The 19587-nt window shown below is 40.1% G+C and overlaps 1 protein-coding gene across 1 annotated transcript in view; it reads right to left on the reverse strand.

Annotated features, from left to right (window-relative positions):
* Nucleotides 1-2040: 2040 nt before the first annotated feature.
* The window catches only part of LOC306844349 (disks large-associated protein 2-like), a gene marked incomplete at both ends in the record, with an annotated part of 36433 nt that continues 18886 nt past the window's right edge, over nt 2041-19587 (reverse strand). Inside the window, 4 exons of the mRNA XM_079376406.1 lie at nt 2041-2882; nt 7988-8207; nt 9584-9740; nt 18591-18805. Of these exons, the coding sequence (XP_079232532.1) occupies nt 2041-2882; nt 7988-8207; nt 9584-9740; nt 18591-18805 (1434 nt within the window). The remainder of the gene's footprint in view (nt 2883-7987; nt 8208-9583; nt 9741-18590; nt 18806-19587) is intronic.

Raw genomic sequence — 19587 nt, forward strand, 5'->3', positions numbered from 1 at the left:
CACATTTAGACTAGAACTACAGTAACATGTTTACACAGCCCACTGTCAGTCAATAAATGGGGAAAAAGTAACTGGCGTTACTTTTTTGAAAAAGTAACTCAGATATTTTCTTGTAAATTAAAAAGCAATGCGTTACTTTACTAGTTACTTGAAAAAAGTAATATTACTACGTAACTCGCGTTACTTGTAATGCGTTACCCCCAACACTGACCATACATCAATGGAAAGCTTATTTATTCAGATTATCAACACTTAAGACTGGTTTTGTGGTCCAGGGTTACAAATCTAAAATTGAGAGGGACACCCATTTTTGTATTGTTCGGTGAAATAAATGGCTTCCTTTTCCATCCTTGAAGTATTTCAGTCATAAAAAGATGTACCACTCAGCACTACTTTGTAAATAGTCCACAGATGCTTTCTATATATGCTAGCTAGTAATTACACCGCAAATGTAGAGTTACAGTAAATACTGTAAGTGCTTATGCTTGAGTTAAAATACCATTTCAATTTCTTTAAATTTCTTGACTTCTTTAAATCCATCTATATGTGACTGAAACTGAGAACAAAAAGCTCAACATGATTGCTGTGTATGATCCATCATATTAATTTGGCATGAAAAGCAAAAGCGTTGTGTGACAGCTCTAGAGCTGTTCAGTTTGCTGTTCAGACCAATATGATGGGTTTCCTCTAAAAGGCTTTTAGAATTGATTATTTTGTTGTCAAATAAGTTCAAATGTGTTGTTCTACAACATAAATTACAGAGTCGTAGTTCAAATGTGAATTTTTAAACTTTAAAAAAAGTTGCTACATAAGAACATAAATGGTGGTCCATTAAGCACTGCCAGGACAAAATGCGCAAAAATAGTAAATTTAGGCTTGTCATTGGGGCAGTAGCCTCAAAGGGACAACTTTGTACCTTCTTTACCCTCTAAATGGTGCATATTAGTAACTTAGAGTAGTAATATGTACCCTTAAGGTAGTAATATGTACTTTTATGGTACGGTAAAAAAACGGTAAAGAAGGAACAAAGGCTACTGCCCCAGTGACAAGCTGTTGTACCCCTAAAGGTACAATTTATTTCACATTTTATTTTGAACAATGCACTTATTGTGTTCACGTTGTGTTGCAAAACTCTTTTGCAGCTCTTGCGTAAGTGTAGCAGTTACACTGTTACAACAGTGTAATTACAGATGTAACAACATGCAGGTATTTTTGTCAATGTATTTGAAAGTGCATTTTATATAATGATAAATTTAGTAAATGTTAGTGCATAGTAGTTAATATAGCATGTAATCAGATCATTGTTATAGTTCTCAAGTAGCAACTTGATAGCAAGCACACAACGGTTTCAAAGTTCACATTAGATTTGACAATTTATGTTGTAGCACAACCGTTAATATTAATCTTAACCATAGAAGTTATTATACTCAAATAAATCTCAATTAGAAATGTATAAAAATCCAAATTAGCCTTTCATGTTGGCCTGTTGAAAACCTCAGTCACTAAAGTTAACGGTATTCCATATTTTCACCCATCTACAAAAAAAAAAAAAAAACTTAAAAACAATGCAAAGAAGTGTATTGAAAGAATTTGCCAAATTTAAATGATTTAGATTTATTTGATAATCGTTAAAAGTATAAGCCAAAAAAAATGTGCATCTTTCAACTATATTCATAACCTCTTTTGGTCAGACTGAGCAGTGAGATAATTCACCACTGTTACAAAAACTGCTTTAGCCATGGACAAAACACTGACGGTGACAGTCAGGCAAATTGTGACATTCCTTACAATGCGAATGACATTCATGATTCATTTCCGTGGTGATGTAAACAGATTTTATGATCCGGCACAGCAAATGGTTCCATCAAGAATAGCTACACTACCCCCGTTATGCCAAAACGGCACCTTCTCCTTTCGGCATTTGAGCCAAGCTATCCATCTTTTTTTTGCCAAGAGAAAAGCCACAAGCTCTTCTCTGGATGCAGGTGTATAGTGTTGATTCAGAAACAAAGTCAATGTCTGTTCCAGTGATGAGAATGATCAGAACGATAGAGATAAGTAGGACATTGGTCCACTAGTGTACTTTCTGCACCAGAGTTCAAGGCTGGCACTTCTTTGACCGTCCGCTCGACTGCAGTTCTTCTTCTTCTTCTTGCCTGTGTCCAGTTTGGACCGTCCCAACGGCTTGGACAGTGGTGGGCCGGTGGTGGGTCTATCTGGACTGGCAGGACTGGTTGGGCTGTTGGTTGCCGTGGTTCCTTCAGGAGTTCCCTCAGTAATCTCGATGCGCGGAGGCTCCATCAGGTCAAAAATGTTGAAGGCAGCCGGTTCTGGCTGACACATTACAGAGGCGTCTGCAGTGTTTTGTCTCACCAGACCATTAGCGCCGGTCTGGACGCCAACGGACACCCTCTCGCTGGTGCTGGTGCTGGAACTGGTGCCAGTGGCAGCTTCTCGGCACATGGTCCACATGTTATAGCACTGGGTGAAATTAAAGAAGTTGCTGTTGAAAGTCTTGAGCTCTCCGCAGACATCCCTGCGCAGCTCCGCTAACTCGTAGCGCATCGCCGATATCTCCTCCTTCCACTGCATGTTGAAGGCAGCCACCATGTTTGCAGACTCCTTGAAAGCCTGAATAGCCTGCGGGACAGGAGGATCCGGTGGGGGCTGGGATGGGGGCGGACACGGGACTCGGTAGGCATGCTTGGAGGTAGAAGGAATGGAGATAGCCGTGACCGTGGAACTGGTGCTGTGTTGACTACGTGCAGCGTTTTCTCTTTCAAACCGCTCGATTTCCTGATAAGCTGAGGAGCTGGCGCCATCATCGTCCTCAATCATATCCTCATTTAGCAATGAGGTGCCCTCCATTGCATCATACCCTTCTGGAAGACAAATTTGAATATGGAGATAGGGAAATTCAAAGGGATGAACAGCTGTGGAATTCGGCGAAGCCTCTCACTTTATCTAATGTCAACACTTGAGTGTCATATTAGCAGTATGTGAGTAAATGCCCTGTACACACAATTTTCAGTTGCGCACTGCATTTGTTCCTGGGAGTAAATTCAGGAACTTTCATTTGAATCAAGTAAACTCCCAGGAAAAAAAAATAAAAATGCCAAAATCGTACCTCTAGGGGTACAACAGCTTGTCACTAGGGAAGTACACTTAAAAGGACACCCTTGTACCTCCTTTACCCCTGAACAGTTCATAATAGTACCATAAGAGTACATATTTCTAAGGGTACATATTATTAATCTAAGATACTACTATGCACCCTTTAGGGGTAAAGAAGGTACAAATCTGTCCTTTTGAGGGCTGTACCCCAAAAGGTACAACTTTTCAACATTTTTTTCTGACAGTGTATGGAGAGAGACTGAAGAGCATGACTGCACATTAGATTGATGAGGAAGTAATTCCGTTTTACACTTAATGCTTAATTGCAGGCTAGTGATTTTTTTCTGTTTGATTTTTATAGGAAACAAGCTAATATCTGTTTCCAACTAGTTTAATGCAGGGGCATCGCTAGACCTTTTTTTACTGAGGCATGAGACCAAGGTGAATACCACTATGTCCAAATAAAATATCACTGATAAATTCTTATGTGTTAATGGGATTGATTATATATCAACTTGAGAATCATTTTCACTGATAATATTTCAGCAATCAAGTCATGTGTTTTATATCAGGTGTTTAGTATCTGTGTTGCCAGATTTGCGAATCTGTTTTGAACCAACTTGTCAAACGGATTTGCAAAAAGGTCTGAAGTTGTTTGTGATTTAGTTTGATTAATTTGGACAGTTCAGTAATGAACTGAATCATTCTACCCAGGCTCATTGAAAATACATGTTCAATACAACTCCAAAACCAATTTAACATGCTATCTAGTAGGTTTAGGGTTGGGTTTGGTGTAGGGTGGATGTGATATAGAGCATTAATTTTACTATAGCATTAACAACATAATAAATATGCTACAATACGTGGCTGTAACAATGTAATAAAAACATGGCTATGGTCACGAATTGAACATGCATTTTAGCACCACTCACTGGACATTTCACTTTTAAAACTGCTGCAAAACATGCTATGAGGTACATGCTGTACTATTGGGGTTGCAGAAACGGTGCTACAAGCATGTATTTTCAATGAGCCTGGGATGGAATCGTTTGCAGAAGTTTGTCACACCAAAATAATAGCGGGATCAGTGGCGTCACTACGAGTTCTGGCCTCTTGCACTAATTTGGCTATGGGGCCCACTCAAAATCACGTTCATTTGGGGGGTTGTTCGGGCCCCCCAGAGAACATTGTTCTGGGCCCTTCTCAACCTCTGGTCCCTATGCACTTTGTCCCCTTTTCCCCTGGTAGCTATGCCCCTGAATGGGATATTTCATAAGACTGGATGAGGTGGATATTTACCTCCACTGTAGGTACCAACATTTTGGCTATCATTTGTCAACAACAAAGCAGATGTTTACCGCATGTGCAACTTGTGAATGCTGCAGGGAAGTTTTATCCATTTATATCCAAAAAAGATGAAAGGCTAGAAGCGCCCCTGGTTTAATGAAAGTGTTCATGTTAAAAATTGACAATGAAATTCATTGCAGATTGTGTGGTCAGGGTCTTTCACTTTCTTTTACTCACATACATTTAGCTTTCAGATATGTGTTTACACTGCCTTCTCACTCACGTCAAAGAACATCTCATCTGTTCAGCCTTTCCATCTCTTCACAGCATAACCAATAAAAAAAACAATATCTCAATGCTATTAACCCCTTTTATCCTTTTATCAAATCACAGAACATTGTGGCAAATGTGGAGGCTAATTTTAAGGATTGTCTTGTTTTTGTGCAGCAGAAAAGATGAAAAGGCAATAAAATGTCACGCAATCATTCAGGCAAGGAGATATGAACCCTATTGAATATGTTAAAAGCCCATCTATCGAGCTGATTGGACCATGTGGAGATTATAGGGGCGGATTAAGAAGAAACACGATCCAATAAAGTCCTTTGTGAGGGCTGCACCAGGCAGAGGCTGCAATCCCACTGTCCATCACAGCTGAAATCTTCCACACCAGCTCTTACTTCCAACCGCATTTTGCTGGCCACGTTTGTCCTCCAAGGATGCCAAGGTTGGTATAAAAATTAAGAGAAATGTTAAAAGTGACCCAACCATTTTAACATACTAACAAAAAAAGAGAAATAAAAATGAATAAGAATTGTCTGTGACATGATGTCGATTACCACAGAATTGAAACATCCCTCAGTTTGTAAAAATAAACAAATAATGCATTTACAGGTGCATTATTACACTTACAATGGATTTCTATGGGGCAAGGCATTGCACCAGGATAAATATAAAGTATTGCAAAAATATCACCACAATATTAAACATTACACGTCAACATGAGACTAGTGTGATAATATCGCAAAAAAATATTAACTTCACAATTGTTCTTTAAAACTCTCCAGAATGTCTCGCCCCATAGACTTTCATTGTAAGTGCACGTCTTTTTTTGTTGTTGTTGTTGTTATATAATCAAAATTATTTTCTGTGGTAATCAACAACATTTAATTCTGAAATAAAAAAATATTTTTGAAATGCCTTTTATAGAAAAGCATTGCTACTTTGGCAACTGAACACCGGATCTGACCTTTAGTGATGTGTCTTTCAAAGGTCTAATCTTGATTTAGTTGAGAAGGCAGTGCAAAAACACACATATCCATTGAAAGATGTATGCGTGTTGACATTATAATACCTGTGACAGGCATCTCTCCAGCTGCTTTTTTCCCCCTGGATCTCCTTCCTGTGATGGCCAACGAGGGGCCATGTTGCCCACCCTCCCTCTCCACCATCACAGAACACCCAACACCTTACTCAATGATTTTAGCGGCAACTAAATTTAGCTTCATTTACTCGTGAATTTATGGGATATGCTTGATAACATTACTCTGATTGTTCGGTGCTTTTGAATTAACTTTATAACCAGAGAGCATCGATACCAGAGCTCAAGCAATTATTTGAACTTTCTTAATAGTCTCTAAGGGAAGAAAGCATCTAATTTAGGATCTACACATACACAAATTATGGTTATCTTTGTAAATCCAAAGCAGTACAGGACTGCTGAAACAAGAAGTCCTCCAGAGTGAAACAGAGTGGATGAAATCCTTTTGAGAAAATGGTTTTGTCCTACAGCCGGTTGACTTGAGCTGACAGGGATTGCATACAGAGCCATATGTGGTGAAAGCACTTCAGCAGAGTGAGACGGTGGGATTGGAGAGCTCTCCTTTCTCCTTAGAGTCCTCGGTGTGTTGTCAGTATGAGTTTTTGACAGTATGAAGGTCCAATCAAATCAAACTCCAGTTTGAATAACAAACACAAAGAAGCCCACATTAAATGAAAGAAACAAAGTTTGACTGGAGCGACCAAACAAATCATACAAAACAAATGAGCATTTTGGTTTTCAAATGTAAACAACTGAAAAAAAAAGAAGTATTTTTAAAGTCATTTGACATCAGTTTGTGGCATTTCAATAGGGTTCATAGCTTTACTCCATGTGTACACCAAACACAGCAGGGGTGTTGGGACAGGGTGCGGAGGCGGCATTCTGCTTGCACAAAGAAACTGTGACATGTGATGCACAATTTCTCATGAGTATGTGCTGCACAAAACCTCCACACTTGCTCTGTCAGGTCTTCCTAAACCCATTTAGGTTGTGAAAATTACTCATTAGTTAGGATTAATGTTAAAACTGGATTAGGATAATAGGATTTGTTTTCACCTCCAGTTTTTGAAATCATACAAAGGTTATTAAATCATAATTCAATTAGCGCATTATCAAACCAACCAAAATTTCACCTCAGTGACAGAAAAATTGCTCACATGCAATATTACGATGAAACTTTTAAAAACTTTTTTTCAATGCAAAAATGTCCTACTAAAACAGACGTTAGTTTATATAATGCAATATAATAATCAAAATAATAAACCCTTAAGTGGTTAACAGACATCTTTTTTTTTCTAAAACAAACTAATATTTTCGATAAAATGAAGCATTTAACCATGTGGAGAGGTTGGCTTAGCATAAATAAGTAACTATATATTTATATTATAAATTTATCTAAAATAAAATAATCTAATATTCACAAAATATTACGCCTTGAACACTATGCATTAGCATTTAGTTTTTAAAATTTAATTCTGAGAGAACTAAAAAACAAGTGCATATTGCTCAAATTCATTTCGTTGAAAAATGAAAACTTTAATTTCACTAGTTTTTCAAGCAAGTATCTTGATTTGACTTCTGAAGCATTGTGAATTTCTTTCGACTAATGTAGATGTTTTATGCAACACATAATATCAAATAAAATTGATTATATAGTTCACAGTCATTGCTTTGTGCATTCAGGACTGAAACAGCATTTAAAGTTTACCAAACCAAACCAAAATATATATTTTTAAATTGCTAATCCATTTTGATATTTAGAAGACAGAAAATACACACGTTTTTAAAATTAAAGGACTGTGAACACATCTAAAGCCGGACTTCCTGCCCAACCTTAACCTGACTTTCTGTGCTGCGTGAAAACACTTGCCCATGGCGTGTTGCATGCTCTGGACAGCTGTGCTAGTTAAAAGCATGCTGAGTTGTGTCTCTGCCTAAGTCCCTCTGACCCCCTGTATAGCCTCTCATTACCACCGGACCCAACCAATCAGAAGCCCAGAAAAGGTCGCATGACTCGTGCAAAAGGAATTGCAGGCAACCGTCTCTCAACACTTGGGGAGCACAGACGCAGAAAAACAAACACACACAACAGACAGGAGCCGACGGAAACGACATTCAAGTCAGTCATCTCTCAAGCACAAGGGAATCCCACTGTACATATGTAGGTATGCCAGAGTATGTTGTTCAGCATGTGCTGAATGTATGGCGGGTATGTGCTCTAAGCCTTTTCTCTCTCTCTCTCAGGTGGGATTTGAGGCATACGGTTACCTGTTGTGGATCTGAGAGTTGAAGTGACAGTAGAAGATGTCATTGAAGGCAAGCAGTCATCATCTTGGGAATACCCAGCCTGAATTGCACGCAGGTAACTGTGGCTTCGAGTGCGGAAAGAGCCGGGCAGGTCCAAGGCCTCCACGGCCTGGGATTCTACTTCGCTAAAAACGGACTCGCAAACTGACTCAAACTGGCCATTGACCTCAGTCTCACTCACCTGAGAGACAAAAACAGGAATAGCAGTCCTTAATTTTTCCTCTTCCTTTCTCTTTCTCACTTTGATTCTTCCCCTTTGCACAGTAAATATAAAGGAGTGTTAGCAGGAGGAATATACCACTGGCAATTACCGACCTTGAGCGTCTCAGTAGAATTATGTCAAAAAGCAACAAGATAAGAGAAAACATTTCAGACTGGAATATAATCTCATAATAGGTAAATGAAGAAAAGCAGATTGTTTGAAGAACTTTCGGAGGGAAAATGACAAACAGACAACAGCAGCAGAAAGCAAGAAAACAGAGATTTGATAAACCAAGCATAAGAAGACGACGGATAACTTTCCAAAAATAAACTTCAATATTAAGCTAAAAGATATTATAGATCATGTAACTTAAATTACTGCTTTTAATTCTTCTAAATTTGAACACTTTCCCTACCCTAATTAAAACATTTTCCAATGTGTTTGATAGTTTGCATGTTCTATAAAACCCCCATTAAACATCTCAATTGTAACCTACTCCATCAATAAAATCCTGTAAAAAGCCACCTACATAAAGCCCACATTAACTTTTTTTTTTCTAGCTTAACCAGGAGGTCTACCAGCTTTTACCAGGCAGGTACTAGGTCTCACTGACCCTGTGAGTTGGTAATATGGGGGACCAACCACCTAAATCAAGTTTTTGAACATAGTTAATGTGCTCAACATATCCCCCACTTGCTTAGCCAAGGCGATCTACAAATTCTAATGCAGTTGACCAAGATGACCTCCCAAGTTGTCCTTGGTCCACCCTGCTGGTAGTTCTTCCGCTTAGCCACCCAAATCAAGCTGGATTTTGGAATGTAGTTTATCAGCTTAATATCTCCAGCAGTTTAGCCAAAGATGTCTACCAATTCTAATCAGGTTCACCAAGATTAACTTCTTTCTCTACCTGACCAGCTGGTAGTTATGCTGGTCAACCACCGAAACCCCCTAAATCAAACTAGGCTTTGGAACATAGTTAATCAGCCCAACCTATTCCGCACTAGCTTAGACTAGGTCATCTATCAACTCCAACCAGGTTGACCAAGATAACCTAGTAGACTGTACAAGACCCCAGAAGTAGTATTAAACTGTTCCACCTAAAGCAACTTGGACAAACTTGGATCATCTAATGATCGGACAACACTCCTTAATGAATCATAGATCATTCGACTTATGGTAGCATAAAGTCTTCAAAAGTCTATACTCTCCAAATCAGCTCAAGACACAATCTAAGAAAAGAGCAGAGCATCTCAGACATCTAAAGCCCTCTGCTTGAAACCACTTACTGTATGTAGATTGTCCTTGCTTGTATCAGTGTGTCAGTGCCATGTGGTGTTGCGAGTGGGTGGACTCACCTGGCTGACACAGCTTGCCTGACTGAAGGTACTGACTGCACGCATGTAGCTCTGGTTTCTGGAGCGAAACTGTGGAGGGTTGAAGTTGGTTGCTGGGTCCAGAGACACGCTGGGGTGAGGACGCATATCTCTCGTTGTTTGCAAGTGGTAGCCAGAGCTAAATGGAGGGAACAACCAAAAACTAATGTAGCCAAAGAGTAACCTATTCAGAATTAGTTTGAAGGGTCACTCTGCAATAACCAACAATGGTGAACTTTTGGCAAAATCTGAAGATATGATTTAAGATAAAGTGACTTGGTTAAAGGAACACTCCACTTTTTTTGAAAATAGGCTCATTTTACAACTCTCCTAGAGTTAAACCAGTTGAGTTTTACTGTTTTTGAATCCATTCAGCCAATCTCCGGGTCTGGCGGTAGAAATTTTAGCTTAGCTTAGCATAGATCACTGGATCGGATTAGACCATTAGCATCTCGCTCAAAAATGACAAGAGTTTCGATAATTTTCCTATTTAAAGCTTGACTCTTCAGTAGTTACATCGTGTACTAAGACCGACGGAAAATGAAAAGTTGTGATTTTCTAGGCCGATATGGCTAGGAATTATACTCTCATTACGACGTACTTAATGGACACTTAATGAGTATCAACCATCTTATTTTTACTATTTTTCCAAATTGGTTATTGCTTGGAGTTTTTAATGGTATGATGGCCTAACAAAGAGAAACCGTCAAATCATGTGTCATGTTAAGGGAGAGGCCTCAGAACACACATTATCAGTGCTTCTAGTCTCAATCCAAAACCAAACCATAGACAGCAACTATCTGTCAGCAGAAAATACCAGGCAACCATGTGGATAGGAGAGAAAGTGTGTAGGGAGCAAAAGAGAAATCGGATGACATTTTTGAAGCCTCTAACACTTCCTCACTGCCAAGACATCTCAAACATCAACAGCATTCCCTTCATCCTCAGTTCTCTCATCAGCAGCTAATGTGTGAATTCTCAACTATTTTCACATAAACACGACAAGAAAAATAATAACCTTGGTACTTTATCCTTGAAAGTGAAGTGTGTGATTTCTGTGACATAATTATAAAAGTCTGCCATTAATTGGCTAACAGATACTGTACCATTGATACCCAAACTAACACCAATGTTGATGTGTCTGGCTGTCTGGGATGCTCAAACAAACTTTTCAGGGTAATCAACTTTTAAATGGTTAACAAATGGTCATAGCAAATTAAGGCATTCAGAACATCACACACACCACCTTTAAAATGTCCATAATGTTCAGCCAAGTCTTTGTACCTCTCATTTAAATGTTTATGAAATATCTTGACAGTGAATTTATGCCTGTGAGCCCCTATCCTTTAATCAATGAATGAAAAAAGGAAGGAATTTGATTAACTTGATGGTCACAGTGTTTCCTGTATTATGCAAACTCATCTCAGCCATCATAATTCAGTATAACACAATTTAACTACATTAACCTAGAGTCAAAATCAGTCCACTTATTGCACAAGTTATTCTGAGATATCAGAATTACTATGAATTACTCATGAACGAAAGACTCAGAAATGAAAACTGGACACGTAGGTTTAGAAAATTAACTGTATGTGTAATGTTCAAAATCAACTAGGCCTATTATTGTTATCTTTTCAAATGTAAGCAAAGGCCTTGGAAATTATTAGAAAAATAAGAAAATGCAGTGAATGAAATGGTGCATGGGTGTGGGTGCATGCCCTATTTTAATAATGTGTATTGAATGGAGATCATGGTACATCACGAGAATGTAATAAAACATGTAATTATCTGTAATAATAGACATTAATTCCCTAGTTGTTAGCTGATTAATCAGACTGAAATTACTGAAAGCGAGAAAGTAACATGATGTTGGTGCTTTTCTTTCATGCACCTAAATGATCAAATGAGGAGCTACGGCTGACAGACTCGACAGAGTCTATAACATGTCAGGTTAGTGTGGCCTGTGGCCTGTGAACTGGAAAGTTACTAAGATCCCCTTTTCCTGTTGCCCTTGAGCAAGATACCAGGTTTTACTAGGACTGCCATTCATCAACAGACATTCTATAGATGTAAAACATCTGCTAAATGACACATAACTAAATTAATATAGCTGATGATTTAAATTATATCCTTATATACTTACTTTCTTGATATAGACCAATAATATCTTTAAAACCTCTGTTATACAGAATAAAAAAAAAGTCAATAAAAAGTCAAACATGTTTGGAACAACATCAGAGAGAGAGAGAAAAGAAAAAAAACAGTGAACTATTCATTTTTGGGTTAAAAATTCTTTAAAACAACCTATTACCTACTGTACAAAAAATATTAGTTTACTCTAAGTTTATCCAATCAGCATAATTTTAAGTTCAAAAAGATACAGCATAGAATTGTGGGTAAGTCAGAATGGTTAATTGGCATGGTAACTGATACCTTTCCTTGCTAAGAAAGTGCTCACTTAGAACACAAATGTAAAAATGAATGTATTTTCCTGCGTCATCAGCAGCTATATGAATCCAGCTCACAGGTTTCTGAGTGTGCAGGATTTGTAGGCACCAAAGTCACACACACAGCAACTATTTTGGGAAATATAGAGTTTGATGGTGTCTCTGGAGCAACCTAGACACCTTGTGCCTCATGTTGTTTTCCATTTTCAGCAATGTCGCCTCACACCCAAACAGATGCCCTTCTTATCATCAGTTTGACAGCAAATAAAAATGACTGTCTGGACAGTGTCTCAACAAAATCCAAACTTTACGCTGTAGGCTAGCATTGGGAAAGTTACTTGAAGTAGTCAATTGCCAATAACTTTTCTAGATTACTCAATGACCTTTTTTACTCTGTCAGTACATTTTACGTATTTTACGTGCCCACGTCGCAATATCAAGTGACAGATTAAAAAAAATATATATAAATATGGTTCTAACATACACCGTCTGGTGCTACTTGGACACGTCATCAGTGATGATCCCGAGGTCATCAGGTGTTTCGGGTCTTTAATCAACAGACACCCTCGCCCGGGCGACCCTGCCGGGGGTGATCAGTCCCCGGCCTGTGTCCAAGTGGCATGCTACTCCACGGATCCCCCCTCCGGATCCACAGCCATCGTGAGGATTTTTCGGCAGCCTCAGAGATGTTCTTTATGGCTCGTCTGCACAGTTCACAATATATATTATTATTATTTTTTGATTGCAAGTACTGCCATTCTCAGTCTGTCAATACAGCAAAAGCAAAAATTAAAGTAAAGTAAAATAAAATAAAATAAAATAAACAGAGATTTAGAAATTCTCTGACATTAAATGTAGGTTTTTATTGAACCATCATTCAGGTTGAATATGTAAAATAAATAGAGTATCCAAATCACCTCATTACACTGTAAACAATTTTTCGAAGTTGTATATAAAATAGATTTTAAAATAGCCTGTTTTATTGTCAGTGTTTATAAAACCAGGGAGACAATGTTGATATGACATTCACTAAAATACAATCAACAAACTCTGATTTGATCATGTTGTCCTTAATATTCTTATGTGGATTGCAACATTAAAATATTTTAGCTCTGTAATATTTGAGATGCTCCTAGCATCAAAATCCAATATTCTTCTGCAGACTACAGAGAATTTCATACCAACTGCAATTCCATTATAAGACAAGAGTTGATGATAGTTAAGCCCTGAGATGTCGTAATTAAGAGACCCTATTGTTATTTAGTGATGTCTCTTGCCCATAACATCTCATAGTGCTCTTATTATAGGCACAATCTCTGGGGCAATGTGGGTTAAGCGTCTTTCAAGAAGGGCACCATGGTGATAAATCATGATCTCTGCAACTCTCCAGCTCCTGGAACGCACCTGTACGGAGCCAAATCTACAAACCCAACACCAACATCTGCAACACTGCTATCATCAGGAGTCATGGCTTTAAACAATGCTGTTGTTCATGAATACTGAGATGGCATGAGTGAGTTTTGTCACTTTTCTAATTTTAAAGTGCCCAGAATCGTGGCTGATGTATATTTGAAAAGCAAAGCTGTGAATGACAGCTGCTCTGTGAAGCTCTCTGGAAAACCTAGAGATGATGTTGTTTGATGTTGGTGTTGCTTTTGGGTGGTTGCCAGAGAGTTGTTATTACATTTCTTACAACGTTCTGAGTAGTTCCCCTTCTAGGGAACGAGACGCTGCGTCCTAGTGGACATTTTGGGGAATGTCAAAGTGTCCACTAGGACGCAGCGTCTCGTTCCCTAGAAGGGGGACCACAGAGCCGGCCCCAGGGCACCTCCATCGGGGGGGGGGAGACATTTAAATTTCTGGAGGGGGGGCACAAATCACGCTGTGTGTGTGTGTGGGGGGGGCGTGCAATCTGTGACCGCGTGCAGTTGCTGACGCTCGCTAAAGCGTGCAATCGCTTTCTTATGTGCGCTGTTTTATCGGTACTTTCGCTTTCAAAATCGATCGCGTTCAGCAAGGAGGGGAGAGGATGGAAAGTGGGGGGGCACAGTAACTCGTTTGGGGGGGCACTTGGCGCCGGCCCTGGGGTACCATGATTACATGAGTAACCCGAGACGTTCCCCTTCAAGGGAACTCGGTGCTGCGTCCTAGTGGACACTTTGGGGAACGTCAAAGTGTCCACTAGGACACAGCATCTTGTTCCCTCTCGGGGAACCATGGTTACATGAGTAACCAGAGACGTTTTTCTCCAACTGCAGCTACTGTATTAATATATATATATATATATATATATATACATATTCTGATTAGATTTAATTAAGTATTTTATTGAGATATTTAGTTAGTTATAACTTAGATATATCTTTCTAAATATTCAACTCAGTGTCTGTTTAAGTCTTAAGTGTTTTTTGCTTTTGTTTTTTTTTTAGTTTTTGGTGTAACTTACTAATAAAAAAACAACAACAAAAAAACAGTATCTTAACTGTAGCATAACTAAATTATCAGCAGCTTGTAGCTTGGGAAGTTTCCTCAATGCTGGTGATCACTGTCACTTTTGTAGACTGGTGTATATTTGAAGAGCAGACAGACAGATCTGTGAATGACAGTTGCTCAGAGTCTATAAAGCTCTCTGGAAAACCTGGACAAGATGTTTTTTTTTTTCTTCATGTCCCCTTCAATATGAGTTACTGGTTTGGTTACAGCTACGATATTGCTCTTGTATATGCCTTTTAGAAATAGTAATTTATTGAACGAGTAATTTATTAAACGTGTGACAAGTGTGTTTCCAGGGCCAAAAGTGTTAAAGCCACACTCAAATATGCTGATGACAACACAGTAATCAGGTGTTAAAAGAAGTAAAATATATGAAGGTGTGATGTGCCATAAAGTACAGGATTAAACTTTTTTTAAACACTCCCATCACTAAATATTTCACTTCATATTCCAGATCACGCAGAGCCTAAACTGATCCACAAACAGTTTCTAAGTTTGAACTATTCCTGAGGTACAAATACATACATAATATATAATTCATATAAGGCGAACAACTAAATCACTCTTATTCAATTTACCAATTATACACTGCTTTCCCTTGTGTGGCCATGGGATGTAAAGTACTTCAGTAACTCTATTTCATTATGCTACTATTTTTCTATAATTTACACTTTACTCAAGTAATATTGAAACATTTTTTCAGTACTGTTCTACTCAGCTACATTTCCATATGTATATACAGTAAGAGTGAAAAGATGAATGTATAAAAACACTGTATAATATAAACCATGATCCATTTTAAGAATTGTTTGATAAATAGGAATTATTTTAAATAGATTTGATGTGAAGTGACATACTGCCAAGTATGGTGACCCATACTCGGAATTCGTGCTCTGCATTTAACCCATCCAACGTGCACACACACACCGTGAACACACACACACCGTGAACACACACCCGGAGCAGTGGGCAGCCATTTATGCTGCAGCGCCCGGGGAGCAGTTGGGGGTTCGGTGCCTTGCTCAAGGGCACCTCAGTCGTGGTATTGAGGGTGGAGAGAGCGCTGGACATTCACTCCCCCCACCTACAATCCCTGCCGGCCCGAGACTCGAACCCGCAACCTTTGGATTACGAGTCTGACTCTCTAACCATTAGGCCACGACTTCCCCAGCTCTAGACAGTTTCAGTTGAACATAGAATTTCAGAACTTTGGCAAAATTGTGATTAAACAGATTTGTGCAACAGAGTTACATTATCAGGAAATTTTCTGCTGATGCAGCTAGATTATTTCTGCGTTTTTAGCCGTGACAGGACAGGGCGTGAGCTCACAGACGGCCTCTTTAGCCGTGACAGGACAAGGCGTGAGCTCACAGACGGCCTCTTTAGCCGTGACAGGACAGGGCGAGAGCTCACAGACGGCCTCTTTAGCCGTGACAGGACAGGGCGAGAGCTCACAGACGGCCTCTTTAGCCGTGACAGGACAGGGCGTGAGCTCACAGACGGCCTCTTTGGCCGTGACAGAACAGGGCGTGAGTTCACAGACGGCCTCTTGAGCCGTGACAGGACAGGGCGAGAGCTCACAGACGGCCTCTTTAGCCGTGACAGGACAGACAGTGAGTTCAGAAACGGTCTTCATGGCCGTGACAGGGCAGACAGTGAGTTCAGGAACGGCCTCCATGGCCGTGACGGGGCAGACAGTAAGTTCAGGAACGGCCTCCGTGGCCGTGACGGGGCAGACAGTGAGTTCAAGAACGGCCTCCGTGGCCGTGACAGGGCAGACCATGAGGTCAGGAACGGCCTCCGTGGCCGTGACAAGGCAGACCGTGAGTTCAGGAACAGCCTCCGTGGCCGTGACAGGGTAGACAGTGACGTCAGGAACGGCTTCCATGGCCGTGACAGGGCAGACCATGAGGTCAGGAACGGCCTCCGTGGCCGTGACAGGGCAGACAGCGAGTTCAGGGACGGGTGCCACCACTTCGGGAGGTTCTGCAGCGGAAGCCGCCACCTCTGGAGGCACTGGAGCAGACTCGTGGACAGGAGAGGCCTCAGGAGCACAGTGTGCAGCCCACACACTCAAAATGGCAACCGCCATAACGGGAAGTACTGAGGTCAGGGGAACAGTCTCTGTAACAGACAGGGTTGAGGCCCTGGGAATGCCAGCTACTCGCACTGACACCAGTGGTGGGTCCATCACACTGGTTATCAGACAGGGAACTTGAAGGACTGACCTTAAATCCTTGGGTGTGACAGACTCTGGCTGGAGCACTGTGACGTGGTGTGACTCTGGCTTGACAGCGACGACGTGAGCAGACTCTGGCTTGGCAGCGACGACGTGAGCAGACTCTGGCTTGGCAGCGATGACGTGAGCAGACTCTGGCTTGGCAGCGACGACGTGAGCAGACTCTGGCTTGGCAGCGACGACGTGAGCAGACTCTGGCTTGGCAGGCATGACGTGAAGGGGTGCTGTTGCTGCCGCCATTTTGTGAGTGAGTGCGGTGCCGCGTTCCTCCGCGACACCCACAGTGAACGGAGAGCCCACACACAGTAAAGCATAGTCCATAAATTGACTGAGAGATGAACGGGGACCCTCGCGGATTAACCTTGACCGGAGCGGCTGATTAATGCCCTCACAAAAAAAGTCAATAAGTGCGTAGTCCGGCAGATCAGAAAAATAGGCGAGGTCTAAGTACTCCTGAATATAATCCTCGAGCGGTCGCGAGCCCTGCTCGAGGGTTAATAACAGTCGTGCACAGTCCATACCTGGCCAATGTCCTCTTGAAAAGCCGCTGGATCCTTGTGTGGCCGAGTATTCTGTTACGGGGCTGACGAGACGTGAGACGTGCGGATCCATGTGCAAAGCTTTATTAAGAAACATGGTCAGAAACAGGCAGGGTCAGACATCGGCAAACAGGTATGGCAAGGGCAAGACAGAGCAATCCGTGGAGCAAGCGTGGGTCAACGATCGGCGAACAGTATCCAAAGGGGCAAGGCAGAGAGATAATCCAGAGACGAGAGCAATAATCCAAACGGGGAGCAAACAGAGTCCAAACGGCAAGGCGAAGGGTTAATCCAGGAAACACGGGCAGGGTCAGACACGGCAGGAAAACAAGGCAAGACTAGGACTAGAATTATGGCTCTGTAGAGTTGCTATCGCTAGAAGAGTGATAAACACTAACAATACTCGGCCCCGATGCTGAGGAAGTCCATGGTTTATATAGTGTGTGTTTGGGTGATGGTGATTGCGAGATGGTTCTCAGGTGTGGGCGTGATCATTGTGAACAGCTGTGTATGAGTCCACGTGGTGAACGAGTGACCTCTGGTGGCTAGTGAACGGAAGTGCATTGTCAGGATTCGTGACATCGGGTGTGCATTATTTTTCTAATAATTCAACGGCCCGTCGTCAATTATTCCTTGCATATATATATATATATATATATATCCTTAAAGGGACAGTTCACCAAAAAAATGACAATTTTATCACACCCCCTTATGTCCACCCAAATCTGTACAAGTTTATTCTTCTGTAAAACACAAACTAAGTTATTTTGTAAAACTTTTTATGTTCATACAATGAAAGTTAATGAGGTATAACACAACACTGGACCACACTGAATTTCATTGCAAGGACATAAAAACAGACTTTTCTTGTGTGTGAAAGAAAGTCACACAGGGTTAGAGTTAAACTATAATTTCTCTTTTACACGATTTACAACCTTACAATATGTTTTTACACAACTGTGGCCAGGCCTTATAAGCTGCTGACTGCACTGAATATGGTCTAAAACACACAAGATAATAAGACTATTAAGACAAAATACAGTACACAGTTTCTCTGCACATTAATATTGTCCTCAGCGATGCTGTGAGCCACTCAAACACCACAAAAACAGCTGATTCTAATGAGCGTTTCTGCAAACGCCCTGGAAACAGCTCAAGCTTTTGAATTGAGAAGAAACCGTTTGATAAGCCAGGAGGATAAACAACGGCCAGGCAGTCTGTGAGCAACTCGGCGTTAAAAATGAGAACAATAAAGATCTATTGAGACTTACCTTTGGGTGTCTATATGTGGCCTTTGCATGGCTGATTTAAGGACAAGGGCATCGGACCGCACAGTCTTCTGAGGCGACGTCTTGGGGCTGGTATCAGACTCACCACTATCATCATCTCCCATGGCTTTGACGTAACTACTGCTACGCATCCGGCGGCACGGGATCTCCTCGTCCTTCTCAATCCCTGGATAACCCCCCCACTCATCCTGAGGCACCTGCAGGGATACAAACACACAGCATCAAAGCCTGTTCTTGCACGAGAGAATACTGCACCTTTCATCACACATCACGTCAAGCTGTTTGTTAAACCTACCATATGCAGCTAACTTTCCGCCAATATATCCATCACAATTAGCCAGGAATTCCAGGAACTCCCTGTGGCTTTATTATTAGCAAGTATAAAAATGTAAATAAATATATAAATAGATTTTTTTTTTAAGTATTCAACATCTTAATTCGTTTTTTTAAATGTATTTAAATGTAACAATAAATTGATTTAAAAAAATAAGAGGATACAGTTATAAATAAACAAGTTTAAATAAAATAAATAAATTGATGTGAAAAAAAAAATAGCTAAATGTAACAATAAATTAATTTTAAAATTAAGAAGCTAAAGAAAAGTTGTCAAGTTGGGTTAAAAAAACAATTAAGAAGTTGCTCTTAAAATTATTTAATGTGTTATTGTATTGTTTAACTAAAATTAAACACATGATTAAAAAAAAAACAAAAAAAAACTGGGCAACACTTTACTCATGTACAGTGTATTATAGATGTATTTATAATGTATGTTTTAATGCTTTTCATCTTTTCATAAATTAAATTTAACAAAATTTTAAAATGAACAAATTAAAAATGCATTATAAAATTTGCAAATGTCTTGTTACTTCTTTAATTACTTTGCAAATTTCTTGCTAGATTTGTTTGCTTGTCATATGTTTTAAAGCATTATACTAAAAGCATAACAATTAATATATTAGTATTATAATACATATATAAG

Source organism: Barbus barbus (genome assembly GCF_936440315.1).
Source record: "Barbus barbus genome assembly, chromosome: 24".
In the NCBI taxonomy this organism is placed as follows: domain Eukaryota; kingdom Metazoa; phylum Chordata; class Actinopteri; order Cypriniformes; family Cyprinidae; genus Barbus; species Barbus barbus.